Source organism: Dreissena polymorpha, chromosome 1, assembly GCF_020536995.1.
Source record: "Dreissena polymorpha isolate Duluth1 chromosome 1, UMN_Dpol_1.0, whole genome shotgun sequence".
NCBI classification, from domain to species: Eukaryota; Metazoa; Mollusca; class Bivalvia; order Myida; family Dreissenidae; genus Dreissena; species Dreissena polymorpha.
The window spans coordinates 56,668,104-56,682,790 of record NC_068355.1 but is presented as its reverse complement, the minus strand read 5'-3'; the positions used below and the strand labels follow the sequence as shown (position 1 = coordinate 56,682,790).

The following is a 14,687-nucleotide window of genomic DNA, read 5'->3' as shown; positions in this document are numbered from 1 at the left end:
TTATCGGATTGTCAATCGAAAATCACGTAATCACTGCTGCTAATTACCCAGTTAGTGCGCACGCACTATTTAGACGGTGACATGTGTATTGGAAGAGATGAGATTTAGATAAACAAAGCCCGGGGACTATTCCTTCGATTATAGACCGAGTTTCAAATACTGAAACATAAATGTCAATTAGGAGCACAACGGGATTTATTACCATGGAACTCGAGATGTTAACTGACTGACGCACAGGTCAAATTTTCTATGCGTCAAAATGACGCACGGCAGAAAAAAGGGTTGCGTCAAAAGCGAGTCGTTTTTAATTTGCTCGCGTCAAAACGCAGGATTCTGCGTCTATTGAAATCCCTGTAATACTTCTAATATACATTTTCATATTATGTACACATTTCACCCACAAAATGGGAGTGAAACGTCTAAGGGGGGCAATCGTGGGGGGGGGGGAATGACTGTTGGAATGATGGAAAGTATAGTTTCATCCAAAAAGGTTCCCATTCCCATTCTCTTATCTCATGAACTTAAAAATGGAAGATAATCTTATCATATTCATAATTTTATATTCAATGACCATAATAATAATAAACATAAAAATCTTCATATCAATTTATTTCATTTATTTGCTACCATTAAAACAACAGAATCTTATAGCATGTTAATTGTTTTATGAATGAAATACATATATTTAATAACAGGAATCACGGGCCAAACAAAAAAGAAGATGTGGGCAAGTGTGTGCGAACTTTACAATACGAAAGCGAGCAAGCTATCAGCTGAAAAGCTGGAAAAAAAGTGGCTGAACCTGGTGGCAAATCATAGAATTATATATACGGATCACGTGAGAGACCGTGCACTGACTGGTAGTCATCAATTAATTGCAAAATGAGAAATTAAATATTTACATAACTAGGAAAAAAATATTATAAATTGTTATGCTTTACCTCTGAAATGAGTACCCAGTATTTTGTTCATATACATGTATGTCTTGTATATCACTTTGAAAATGAAAGTCCTCTTCATATAAAGTATATGTATCAACAAAATTAAGACTTATCATGTCATGTTTAAAAATGTAGCCATTATTTAATTTTGCTGTCAAGTAAAAACGTGTTGGCAATGATGTATCAATACACCTCCAAAAATTCAGTTATTTGAATTAAGTCATTACCATACACTAATAGCAGTAAGTTTAAAATTGTGCAAAAGCGAAACTCTCATTTAAGTTTGGAATAAATTCATAAAAGTATACAATAATATATAGACTCTTCTAAAAATTACATTTTTTAACAAATGTATGGACTTCATTGTTCAGTTGTATATTTTGTATAGTTGTGTCAGCATAAACTATTGTATAAAACCATTGAAATTCTATAGTTAACCCTTTCCCTGATAGACCCCTTATCTGATTTGCCACTCCAGGCCAATACCAGTCCTGCTGTTCTGATAACAGTGACTCCATATAAGGCTGATAAGCCTGACTACACCATCTCCACTCCAGGCCAATACCGGTCATGCTGTTCTGATAACAGTGACTCCATATAAGGCTGATAAGCCTGACTACACCATCTCCACTCCAGGCCAATACCAGTCATGCTGTTCTGATAACAGTAACTCCATATAAGGCTGATAAGCCTGACTACACCATCTCCACTCCAGGCCAATACCAGTCATGCTGTTCTGATAACAGTAACTCCATATAAGGCTGATAAGCCTGACTACACCATCTCCACTCCAGGCCAATACCAGTCATGCTGTTCTGATTACAGTAACTCCATATAAGGCTGATAAGCCTGACTACACCATCTCCACTCCAGGCCAATACCAGTCCTGCTGTTCTGAGAACAGTGACTCCATATAAGGCTGATAAGCCTGACTACACCATCTCCACTCCAGGCCAATACCAGTCATGCTGTTCTGATTACAGTAACTCCATATAAGGCTGATAAGCCTGACTACACCATCTCCACTCCAGGCCAATACCAGTCATGCTGTTCTGATAACAGTAACTCCATATAAGGCTGATAAGCCTGACTACACCATCTCCACTCCAGGCCAATACCAGTCATGCTGTTCTGATAACAGTGACTCCATATACAGCTGATAAGCCTGACTACACCATCTCCACTCCAGGCCAATATCAGTCCTGCTGTTTTGATAACAGTGACTCCATCTCCATAGGTTTATTTAAAAAATATTGGAAAAATTCTCAACTGTTACGCCTGTCTAGTTTAAGCTTAATTTTCACTTAGTTCCTTTCATTTCACATCATTTGTGTAAATGTAAAGATTGTAGAGAAATAAATTCTTCCAACCATATAAATTTTAAGTCTGTATTGTAAACAACGCATAAGAATTGTTTGAACAAACAAAGAAGACATACTTTTTTCAGATAAAACAGAATTTATTCAGTGTTGAATTTACAAATACACATGATTGCAATGCATATTCATTATTACACATTTAATAATAAAATAAACATATATATTTACATAACATAACTAGAAATGGCGCGGCAGAGGCCGACGCGTATCCCCACGCCGAATGTTTGACCTAGGTGTGCCCCAGGGTTGGTAATGGGGCCATGCATAGCTGAGATTGACCGTATTGTCATAAGAGAAGTTCATCATCAATTAGAAGTGAATTGGTGTAGAAATGAAGAAGTTATAGTAAAAGGCAATTTTGGGTGGGTGTGACATATGTGGGCAGGGCGCCCCAGGGTTGGTAATTGTGCCATGCATAGTTGAGATTGACCGTATTGTCATAAGAGAGGTTCAGTATCAATTTGAAGTGAATCGGTGTAGAAATGAAGAAATTATAGTAAAAGGCAATTTTGGGTGGGTGTGGTCTATGTGGGCGGGGCGCCCCAGGGTTGGTAATGGGGCCATGCATAGTTGAGATTGACTGTATTGTCATAAGAGAAGTTCAATATCAATTTGAAGTGAATCGGTGTAGAAATGAAGAAATTATAGTAAAGGCAATTTTGGGTGGGTGTGGTCTATGTGGGCGGGGCCCCAGGGTTGGTTATGGGGCCATGCATAGTTGAGATTGACCCTAATGTCATAAGAGAAGTTCAGTATCAATTTGAAGTGAATCCGTGTAGAAATGAAAAAATTATAGTAAATGGAATTTTTTGGTGGGTGTGGCCTATGTGGGCGGGCGCCCCAGGGTTGGGATTGGGGCCATGCATAGTTGAGATTGACCCTAATGTCATAACAAAAGTTCAGTATCAATTTGAAGTGAATCCGCGTAGAAATGAAAAAATTATAGTAAATGGAAATTTTTGGTGGGTGTGGCCTATGTGGGCGGGGCGCCTCAGGGTTGGGAATGGGGCCATGCATGGTTGAGATTGACCGTATTGTCATAGGTGAGGTCCAGTATCAATTTGAAGTGAATCGGTGTAGAAATAAAGAAGTAAATGTAAAATAACCTAAAAAAATGAGTGATAATTTCTGACGCGGCCCCACCCCAACCCCTATAACTTTTGACCCAGGGGTCAGATCAAAATTCCAAATAGTGCAGGGTCGCACATATGCTCATAGCTACCATGTGTGTAAATTTCAAGGTTCTAGTGCTTTTAGTGTAGGAGGAGATAGTGGCCAGGACGGACGGACAGACGGACGGACGGACGGACGGACGGACAGACGGACGGACGGCGGAGATCACCACAATATCCCCACCTTTTTTTCAAAAAGCGTGGGGATAAATATTTACATAACAATAAATATATATATTTACATAACACAGCAACAGTATTTACACATTAGCTAACAATTATAGGTTGCAATAAATTATAATTTGCAAACATATGAGACTTCTGTAGACAAAAGTTAGAAGTGTTTTTACAACTTATTGACTATTAAGTTTTTTTAATTATAATGCTACATGACAAATGAAATAAAATAAAATCAATTTTTATGATTCATGGCTTATAAAATATTAAATAAATTATTTACTTCTTAGTTTTAAAAATATAATAATCTGAATACTGAAAATATAGTTGCGATATATACAGTAGCAATGTCCTAACCAATGTCCTTTCCTTAGCAACAATGTCCACGATAACTTTTACTTGATTGCATGACACTTTTTCCAAAAACGAAATTAAAAAGTGAAATTACACATCACAGACTGTGATATCTTGCGGAGCAACCATCCTGACACAGGTGGACACCGCAAGTAGCACACCCGAACTTCCTCTCCTTTCACTGCTTCAGGTATCAGGTGTGGTACTTGCAGGCCTTTGTCTTGTCGGAGAGTCGGAACATGACATGGCCCCCCCCCCCATGTTCATCTGCTCCACCAAGCCATCTCTCCCTCTGCCTTCCGGTGCTGCACCTTTTCTTTTGCAGAACACCCCAGCCAGTTCCCGGACAAGTTCCAGACCGAAATCAAGGTGGGTGAACCGCTTCCAGCCGATTCTCCTGCGGGACGTCAGTTTGTACATGATGAAGGCATTCACTATGCAACAGTTCAGAAGAAACCAGAACAGGTATCGCCAGTAGTTCTTGGAACAGCTCCCAACGTCATTCTTAGCGCGGTACTGATCATGCAGGTCAAAACCACCCATATACATGTTGTAGACGTTCACACTGTGTGGCGACTGTAGCTGCAGGACGTTGACTCCACATCGTCGCTGTACAGGTAAAATGATGGTAGGGTCGCTCAACGTGACCAAGTGGTGAACAAGTCGCGTGTCTTTCCATACTGTGGCAGTCAGGTTGGTGTCATCCATCTGCATGATCTTGAAGTCTCTGCGCTGTCGTACCTCTGCTGGTTTCTTCAACTGGCTGGGGAATCCCTTCCTGTTGACCCTGACAGTCCCGCAGGCGTAGAGGCCCTTCTCCAGGAGTTCCTTCATGAGAGGTATAACTGTGAAGAAGTTGTCGAAGATCAACCAGCGGAAGGAGTGGTAGATGTGGTCCACTAGCCTCATCACAACGTTGTCGCCAAGTCCGTGTTCCGTCTGGTTATTTTGTCTCCCCAGGTTTACCTCAAAACGAGCAAGGAAGGCTCTCCTGGCATCGCAGAGCATCCACATCTTGATTCCCCTCTTATTTGGCTTGGCAGGCATATACTGTCTAAAGCTGAGGCGGCCGGTAAACGCATTCATGGCCTCGTCAATGGAGACCTCCTTGTTGAGCATGTTGATGTCCTGAAATGTCCGGCTGACGCTCTCCATTACAGGTCGCACCTTGAAGAGTTTGTCGTATCCGGGCTCTCCTCTTCCTGGCTCAGTCGACCAGTCCGCAACATGGAAGTACTGCACCAGCTTCTGGAACCTGTTGCATTTCATGGTGTTGGTGATATCAGCATTGTTGATGAAGGGATTAGACGACCAGAACATCTCGACATTGGGGGGTGGATGATTCCCATCAGGATGTTGATGGCCAGGAATGCCCTCATCTCTTCTTCAGTTGTGTCCTGCCATCAAAGGTCTGTTGGTAAGTCCGGCTGTGCCATCTTCAAATCGAAGTAACCATTCGTATGCCCCACAATGGACTGAAAAGTAATCCATGGGAGTGGCTGTGTCTACATCAAATCCATCTGGCAGGCGTTCTCCCGGCTGCTTGTTGAACTCATCAATCTGAAATGAAAAAAAGAAATAAATATTATTATTAACATAATTATATTATAATTATCAACAATTATAATATAAATTATTATATTATTAATAATATGATCGTGTCATTTGTAATATTTTATTTTATAACATGTACATTATATTACGATAATTTATGTTTAGGGCATTATAATTATAGGTATAATGTGGTGCTAGCGGTTACTAATGAAAAAAAATGTTTTGACATTTTCAAATTTACACAGCAATAAATCTACGTTTTTATTTTTGTGTAGTCATATATTTTGTGTAGACGCACCCTCAATGGACTGAAGTCATCTGTCCAATTATCATCTGCAGCCTCAGCATTGGGAATAATGTCATCATCGGACAAATCACCGACTTCAATATCAGAGTCCAACTCTGATAAACCAGATAACTCATATAGATCACTGTCAAATAGCTGATCTAAGTAGTCAGCCATGGTAACAGAATAAATTTGTGCAAATAATACGAGGATATAAATAGTAATACAAGCGTATGCGAATGCAATAGGAAATGCAGTGAGAACCCCACCTTAAAATATCGAATTTTATACTAAAACATTAGGCAGTTAATCTTTTGATTTGTCAGCATTTTGTTTCATTTCAGACTCCATGCAGTTTTCAGATCATAATGTCTTTGCTTTATTACCCGAACTCATTAGTTTCTGGACACGTTTGGTACTGAAAAAAGCCACAGGGATTGCGTTTTATGCCCCAAACAAGCCCAAAGTGTCGAGTATCCCATGTGTTTTATCCTTAAATGTTAGATAAGCACGTGCACTATTAATTATTATGTTGGTCAGTACAAAAAGCCTACTGAAAACCGCCGACTGCGTCTTTGTTTTATTGCTCAATCAAGCAGCGATAATCCAATATCCTGTGTATTACAAAAACACCAACTTTAGATAAGCATGTGTCGTCTGTCAAAATCATGATTTTATATGTCACTAAACATATCGAAGTAATTCTCGTATATGATCTCGGAAACGGGACTTGCTTTATACATGTATCATTACGATATTAATTTTCATACGATTTGCTAAAAACAAAAGAGAACCAAACAAACATACACAGACAACACAAAATATAAATAATTATGACAAATTAAATGGGGAAAAAAACGTTTGTTTATTTTTGAAAAATCACTTTTACTTTCTCCCAATTTCCAGAAAATGAATTGTACATATTGCATAAAATCTAAATATAGATGACGCTGTTAATTGGTTGTTGTAAAAGAATATGAACTGTACACGGACGGCACTTTGCGTGCAATCAGATACAGTACAATAATTGTTGCAATATTGAAGGAACTAAAATATGAAAATGATACAGCGTATATTACTTTTATTTTATTCAGGAAAATATCAAAATCATTTGCGAGATACCCCGATACTCAAATGGAAATTTACTACGAAGCTTTTACAATGTTGTCGGCGCTCGGGATTATATGCATCTATTGGGGAAAGCGTTTAACCTACTGGAATGAAATTGTAAGAAGTGCATTCAATAAAATTCTAATTTAAACTGACTTAAAGCACATAAAACATATAATACAAATGACTGCCCAGGTTAACAAGAATGGTACATTTTATTAAAACTAATTCCAGATGGGCTATGTTATGACGTTTGAACTTGAATTGTGACTTTGACATGGGCTTTTATAAAGAATACTTGTTAAACAATACAATATAGTCACTACTTATAAAGAATGTAAAATTATGCCTATGGTAGCCAAACTTATTTACCGGGTAAAGGGAACTTTTCACGTTTCGGTCAATTGACTAAATTAAACAACAATAGGGCCATGATGGCCATGAATCGCTCACCTGACTAACCAAATACAATCACAACCCAGTTTTCATCAAGATAAACATTCTGACCAAAGGTTTTTCTATTATTTGAGCTAGTGACCTAGTTTTTGACCCAAGATGACCCAAATACAATCCCAACCCAGATTTTATCAAGATAAACATTCTGACCATATTTCATAAAGATTGGATGAAAACTGTGACCTTTATTGTCTATACAAGGTTTTTCTATTATTTGACCTAGTGACCTAGTTTTTGACATAGTGACCTAGTTTTTGACCCCAGATGACCCAACTACAATCCCAACCCAGATTTCATCAAGATAAACATTCTGACTAAATTTCATAAAGATTGGATGAAAACTGCAACCTCTTTTGTCTACACAAGGTTTTTCTATTACACTGTAACTCCAATATAACGCGGATGACGGGGTCCAAGCCACGCAACCGCGTTATAAACGGACAGCGTTATAAGTTTTGAGCTAATTTATTGCAGGGGGATATAAAAACAGGTAAAGTATAGCCTATAATATAGGTCTTGTGTATTGCCATGCTGTGTTGTCATCCGCAAATACTTGCATATAAACCGAATCGAACGATAACGTAATACATACCGCTTTTCTAATGTGCACATGCATCCTATAATCCAATATAATTACAACATCAATTACGAAAAAAATAATCTTTAACATTTATGACGAGAAATATGAGATTCATAAACACATCCATATGTCGACGCCAATTTTCAGAAAAAGAGTACAGTGCATTATGGGACAGAGCTTTAATTGGGAGAGCGACTTTAAATTTAGATTGAATGCAATACGACACATGTACAAAGAAATGTTTTATTGCGTCATATGCGTCATGTAAAAATCGTGCTTTCCGTGGACTTTCTGATAAATGGCGTAAATTAAAGTGAATCTCTGTTAAGTATACTGCGTTAGCACGTAAATAAATCGTTAGGATTATTTAATTTATTATTCGTACACGTACAGAAACAACAGAAACATTAAACATAAACAAAGATCTTTTTATTTATCAAGCATGTATAGCATATAATAAACGATAACACTGTCAAAGTTTATACAATGAAATACAATACACAATACATACAAAACATTAACAGGTAATTCATCTATCCAACCGCTGCTGCCCTCGAACCCTCCTGCACCAACGCCGTGTATAAGTTCGTGGTAGGCCTTTGCTTGGCCATGCACGATTGGCCCCGATAGTGTTTCCTTCACTCCGTTCCTGGTTGAACCAGTCTATCATGGCTTTTTCAAGTTGAGAATCTTTTGCGGTGCGCTGGCGTTTCCGCTGTGACCCTTCGCAGTCCATGTCTGCCAGACTTGATCGCAGTTTCGACTCATCTGTTAACCAACCACGCAGAGTATATTCTGCGATGTTTAGGTCTCTCGAGACCGTTGCCTGCGCATCTCCACGCCGTAGCCGGTCAACTACATTCAATTTCTCCGCAATACTGTATGCCTTCCTTTTTCGTGATTCTATGTTGCTGTACTCAATAATATCAGAACGATAATGAATGTCACCAAAACTTACCCTGTTTTATACTAACTGTGCGCAGTATATTTCACAGCCGCTCCTTTCATATGGACAAACTGCAATCAAATCAAAGTAAAAATGTTTTAATCGTTTTGAATAATTTTTATTTGATAATTATTCCACTTGCACTTACCTTATTGAAAATAGCGCACTGAGCCGCTCTGATAGAGAAAACATGTAATAAACACTGACTCGCAAGTTTTCACACCTTTATTGACCTTTATTGACATTACACAAGAGATTAACACCAGTTAGCTTTCTCGAGTCGTTTAACTTCTAATCGATTAAAATCGATTAAAATCGGTTAAACAGACGGATAAAGCAAGCAGGCTGTGATCGCCGCAATCTTTGAATTTTCTGAAAATACATGAAGATGCATAACATTGATTTGAATCAGAAATGGAAGGTTGGAGCAAAAACGGGATCCAAGCACCCCCCCCGCGTTATATTGGACACAGCGTTATAACGGACCGCACTATATTGGAGTTACAGTGTATTTGACCTAGTTTTTGACCTAGTGACCTACTTTTTGACTCCAGATGACCCAAATACATTCTCAAGCCAGATTTTATCAAGATAAACGTTCTGACTGAATTTCATAAAGATTTGATGAAAACTGCGACCTCTATTGTCTAAACAACGTTTTTCTATTATTTGACCTAGTTTTTGACCTAGTTTTTGACCCCAGATGACCCAAATACAATCCCAATCCAGATTTCATCAAGATAAACATTCTGACCAAATTTCATAAACATTGGATGAAAACTGTGACCTCCACTGTCTACACAAACAAATTGTTGATGATTTTTCAATTATTTGACCTAGTGACCTAGTTTTTGACCCCAAATTACCCAAATACAATCCCAACCCAGATTTCATCAAAATAAACATTCTGACCAAATTTCATAAAGATTGGATGAAAACTGCGACCTCTATTGTCTACACAAGTTTTTTTTCTATTATTTGACCTATTATGTGACCTAGTGACCTAGTTTTTGACCCCAGATGACCCAAATACAATCCCAACCCAGATTTCATCAAGATAAACATTCTGACCAAATTTCATAAAGATTTGATGAAAACTGTGACCTCTACTGTCTACACAAACAAATTGTTGATGCACGCACACACACACAACGAACGCCGGACATCACACGGTCACATAAGCTCACCATGTCACTTCGTGACAGGTGAGCTAAAATGTTCCATTTTCGCAAATTTTTGTTGTAGTTATGATATGTGTGAGGAAACAGTAACTGTACATAAACTGTGCTCTAAAATATTCATTATATGTATATTTTGAGGATTTAAAAACATGAACATTATAGAGCGTTGCAACGCAAAACAATTGAATAATTTGTAGAGTTCTGCTGCTGTCTTTATGTTTTGTGAAACTACGAGGACTGCTTATATAAAGTTTGGAATAAATCAATCATAGTATGAGCACGAAACGCAGAGTGGTCTAAGCGATATACTCCAGGGTTCAGTGAATCGAGCCCATTTGAACGTTACTTTTTTCTTTCTTTAATAGTTTATAATAGAGCTCTTTATATCCAATGTTTACATGTACATGTATCAATATAAAGCATTTAATGACAATTATCAATACATGCAAAAATCTTTAAAAAGGTCCCTCTAAGGACAAAGTTTTATGAATTGGTTTCTTATATTTTACATTTGATCTTGAACAGTGAACTTAACCTCAGACCGAGGGGCCTGGTTCTTGCACTCTTTCAAACCATGCTTGTTACTTCAACCAAATAATAAGACAATCTATCTAATTGCAATGGACAACGTGTTTTCCATTTGTCTCTTTCAGAGTTCATATGATAACAAGATGTGTTTGTGAAACACAATGTCCCCCTATATGAAGTTTGACCTTGTATGATGACCTTGACCTTGTGAAGGATGACCTTGACCTTGACCTTTCACCACTCAAAATGTGCAGCTCCATGAGATACACATGCATGCCAAATATCAATATTCTATCTTCAATATTGCAAAAGTATTCATAAAATAAGCGATTTGGGCCACATATATTTGACCTCTGACCTTGAAGGATGACCTTGACCTTGACCTTTCACCAATTAAAATGTGCAGCTCCATGAGATGCACTGAGATGCACATGCATGCCAAATATCAAGTTGCTATCTTCAATGTTGCAAAAGTATTTATGAAATAAGCGATTTGGGCCACATATATTTGACCTCTGACCTTGAAGGATGACCTTGACCTTTCACCACTCAAAATGTGCAGCTCCATGAGATACACATGCATGCCAAATATCAAGTTGCTATCTTCAATATTGCAAAAGTATTCATAAAATGAGCGATTTGGGCCACATATATTTGACCTCTTACCTTGAAGGATGACCTTGACCTTTCACCACTTAAAATGTGCAGCTCCATGAGATACACATGCATGCCAAATATCAAGTTTCTATCTTCAATATTGCAAAAGTATTCATAAAATAAGCGATTTGGGCCACATATATTTGACCTCTGACCTTGAAGGATGACCTTGACCTTGACCTTTCACCACTTAAAATGTGCAGCTCCATGAGATGCACATGCATGCCAAATATCAAGTTGCTATCTTCAATGTTGCAAAAGTATTTATGAAATAAGCGATTTGGGCCACATATATTTGACCTCTGACCTTGAAGGATGACCTTGACCTTGACCTTTCACCACTCAAAATGTGCAGCTCCATGAGATACACACAGTCCAGAGAATCATGCCAAGAAAATGGCTCGTTCAGGCTGGCTTGGCTGAAGCATATTTACAGTTATGCTAATGAGCCACATGTGGGTTGTGGTCAGTCTCTCAGCATGTTAGGGTAATTAGGGGCTATAAAACTGCCATAAATCTGCACAGGGCCGGTGTGGTTTCAAGTTGCTTCCAAGTACTGTTTAACCATGTATTCTAATAATTCTTCTTGTAACAAACAGTTTTGCATGTTTCATGATATATGTTTAGACTGACAAGTTAATTAAAATACAGTAAATTATATAATTTTAAGATATTTAAAATACATGGAATATTTCAAAATTCAGAATTGATAAAAATTAGGTACATGTATGAACAATATGTACTGGAGTCATATTTGAGACATATTGCTTCATTATTAATTTCAAAATGTATTGTTTGCAATAAGAACAAAACAAAATATCCAGAAAAAAAACAATGTCACACAAATTTATTTACAGATCAATGAAGTAATTAAGCTCACAGTGTGCATTGTTTTGATATTTTAATCGAAGTTGACACTGAAATTACACTAATCTATGGGAGTTAACAAAAATTTTGCCAAGCAAATGACAAAAATGCTCATTATCGACAGTGTAGATCCTTTGATTTTGTATGCACGAGATTTTAAACATAAAATCTAAAATCTATTAAATTTTAAAATATAAAGTTAAGTGACATGTTGAAAAATTTCTAAACACTACGAGTAGAAAAAATGTTCAAACAACCAGAGTAAAAATTGTCCTCAATCATTTATAACTTAAGCTTAAATCTGTTCTAGGCTCTCCAAAAGGTGCAACACTTTGTGCACAACAGAAAGCTCATTGAACGGCTCAATTGTTTCTCAGGTTCTACTTAACTTTAATCTTTTTGAATTCACGCATGCAAAGGTATAATCATGTATTGCTTTAAATGAGTCCTCAATAATATTGATACTGACCATGCATATTCTATTTAAGAGATAATGTCCAGGTCAAGTAAACAACTTACAAATTACACTATTACAGAGTTATAGTACTAAGGCAATTCAGTCCTAATATAGTATGACGCCATGAACGACTTTTGCAAAATAAGTATTATAACTCTGATGAGACAGCTCCTACAGGATGTACATGATTAGGTTAAACTATGTTTGCTAATGTATGAACAAATAATGCTTGGCACAAAATATATGATGTTATAAATTATGCAACCTTTCATCCAATAATTTTTTGTTGTTGAGGCAAACAAAACTAAATTCTTTGAATATTCATATACAACTGATTGAAATAATATTGGATCTGTATTGGTTATAATTTCTTATGTTTCAATTCACTTACCTTGATTTAAAATTAATTTCTTTCATTAGATACTGTAAAACATTCAAGACTATGTTACATAAACAAATATGTCTCTCATAATTTACAAGATTTATTTATTGCTAATATCATTATTACAAGCACGTCTAAACTGATATTTTGATATCTTGAAAGGTGGCATTCAAACCAACAAATTTTGATCCATTCTTCTTTTGTAAACAGTTGTGTGTGCTCAGCTATTAATGTATCTATTATGCTTTCATCAATGTCAACAGTATGGAATAAAGGTGATGACTCGTGAATCACAGCTAGTCTTGGCTATAAGTCTGTATAATTCCAGAGAGGACAATACACAATCTTCTTCGCCCAAAAGCTCAGACAATATTTGCTATATTTGCACATGGTTGTGAACTGTCTGTATCTTGAAAGCAGTATCAATTCAAAACAGAACGAACAGGTAAAACTTCCGTTCTATCTAAATCTATAATTCCACCAGGATATTTCTGTAAAGTTCTTCTGAAAAAAAACCTTTTTTAGTTTCTGATCAGTCTTCTTTAGATACAAATAGAAATCTTCAAGACTAATAGTATTTTCCTTTTCTGTTCGAGACACTCTGAATAACTTGGAAAACTTCATTATATTCCAGGCCTTTCATTTTGAAAGTTAAACAAAAAAAATCAGTAAAAACATGCAAAATATTAAAACCTGATTAATATTTTTCGAAATATTTTTGCAGTGATCTTTTGTCTTTAATTCATAATTACCTGACAGGTAAAAAAAAAAACTTGCAAAACAAGCCTACTCTGCTTGTAAATATGACACATGCTCACACAAGCCTGCGATCTCACGCATACACACACGCCTGAACGCACTCGCTTCAACTACTACAAAATTAAAAAATTAAACCCTGTTTTCCCAGAATGAAGCCTAACTTATCTTTTTCATTAATGATTTGAAAAAACACACATCTCGCCTAGTGCTTTAATACACACTCTTTATAAATTTATGGGTTGTGTCAACTTGCGATATAAAAAGCTATAACATATTGAAAACTGAGTTGCGTCTAAGATTATTCAATAGCGAACAATTTCAGTGCCTTCAGTGCTTTGATTAATTAATGTTAAACAACCCACTACATGACTGTATACCAACCCATTACCTCATAAATGCTGAATGTAAAATGAATAGAAGACGTACTTGTTACATATACAGAAACAAACAGTTGGTACACTAAATGATGCATCATGTTTTATTTTATTTACATACAAAGATCATTCAATCTAATTCAAGTTAATAAGATTGCTTAGACCCAATTGCAAATGAGCAAATTGCAATCATCATAAAAAACGGTTTAACCAGAAACACGTAATATCGATGCCTGAACGCAAAACCATGCCAAACTTCTACAGGAGTTAAGTATAGTTTGTGCTGTCATTAATCTCCAGGACTGACACTCAACATTTACAAATATACATAAATTCAACTTACCTTCTGTTTTCAGATGTCAGTAGAAATGGTTGTTGTTGAAAAAATTCAAACAATTTCCCCGCAATGTTTATTATGCACAAGGTATTAAATCTCGATTTCCAACAATTTTTGCAGGTGCTTCCATGATTTTGTAGTGAATAAAACACTGTGTAGCTGTGAAATACTAAAAACTCAGAAGCTACCT

At 36.7% G+C, this 14,687-nt stretch overlaps 2 protein-coding genes across 2 annotated transcripts in view; both read right to left on the bottom strand.

Moving 5' to 3' along the window:
* The window catches only part of LOC127881603 (uncharacterized), a 638,632-nt gene that overhangs the window by 537,536 nt on the left and 86,409 nt on the right, over positions 1 to 14,687 (bottom strand). The gene's annotated exons all lie outside the window — the stretch shown is intronic.
* On the bottom strand, positions 4,210 to 5,343 carry LOC127876150 (piggyBac transposable element-derived protein 4-like). The gene has a single exon (XM_052421175.1). The coding sequence runs from the start codon at positions 5,341 to 5,343 to the stop codon at positions 4,210 to 4,212; it is 1,134 nt and encodes a 377-aa protein (XP_052277135.1).

Coding starts and splice junctions, on each gene's coding strand:
- LOC127876150 (XM_052421175.1), bottom strand. CDS start 5,343: ATGTTCTGGTCGTCTAATCCCTTCATCAACAATGCTGATATCACCAAC.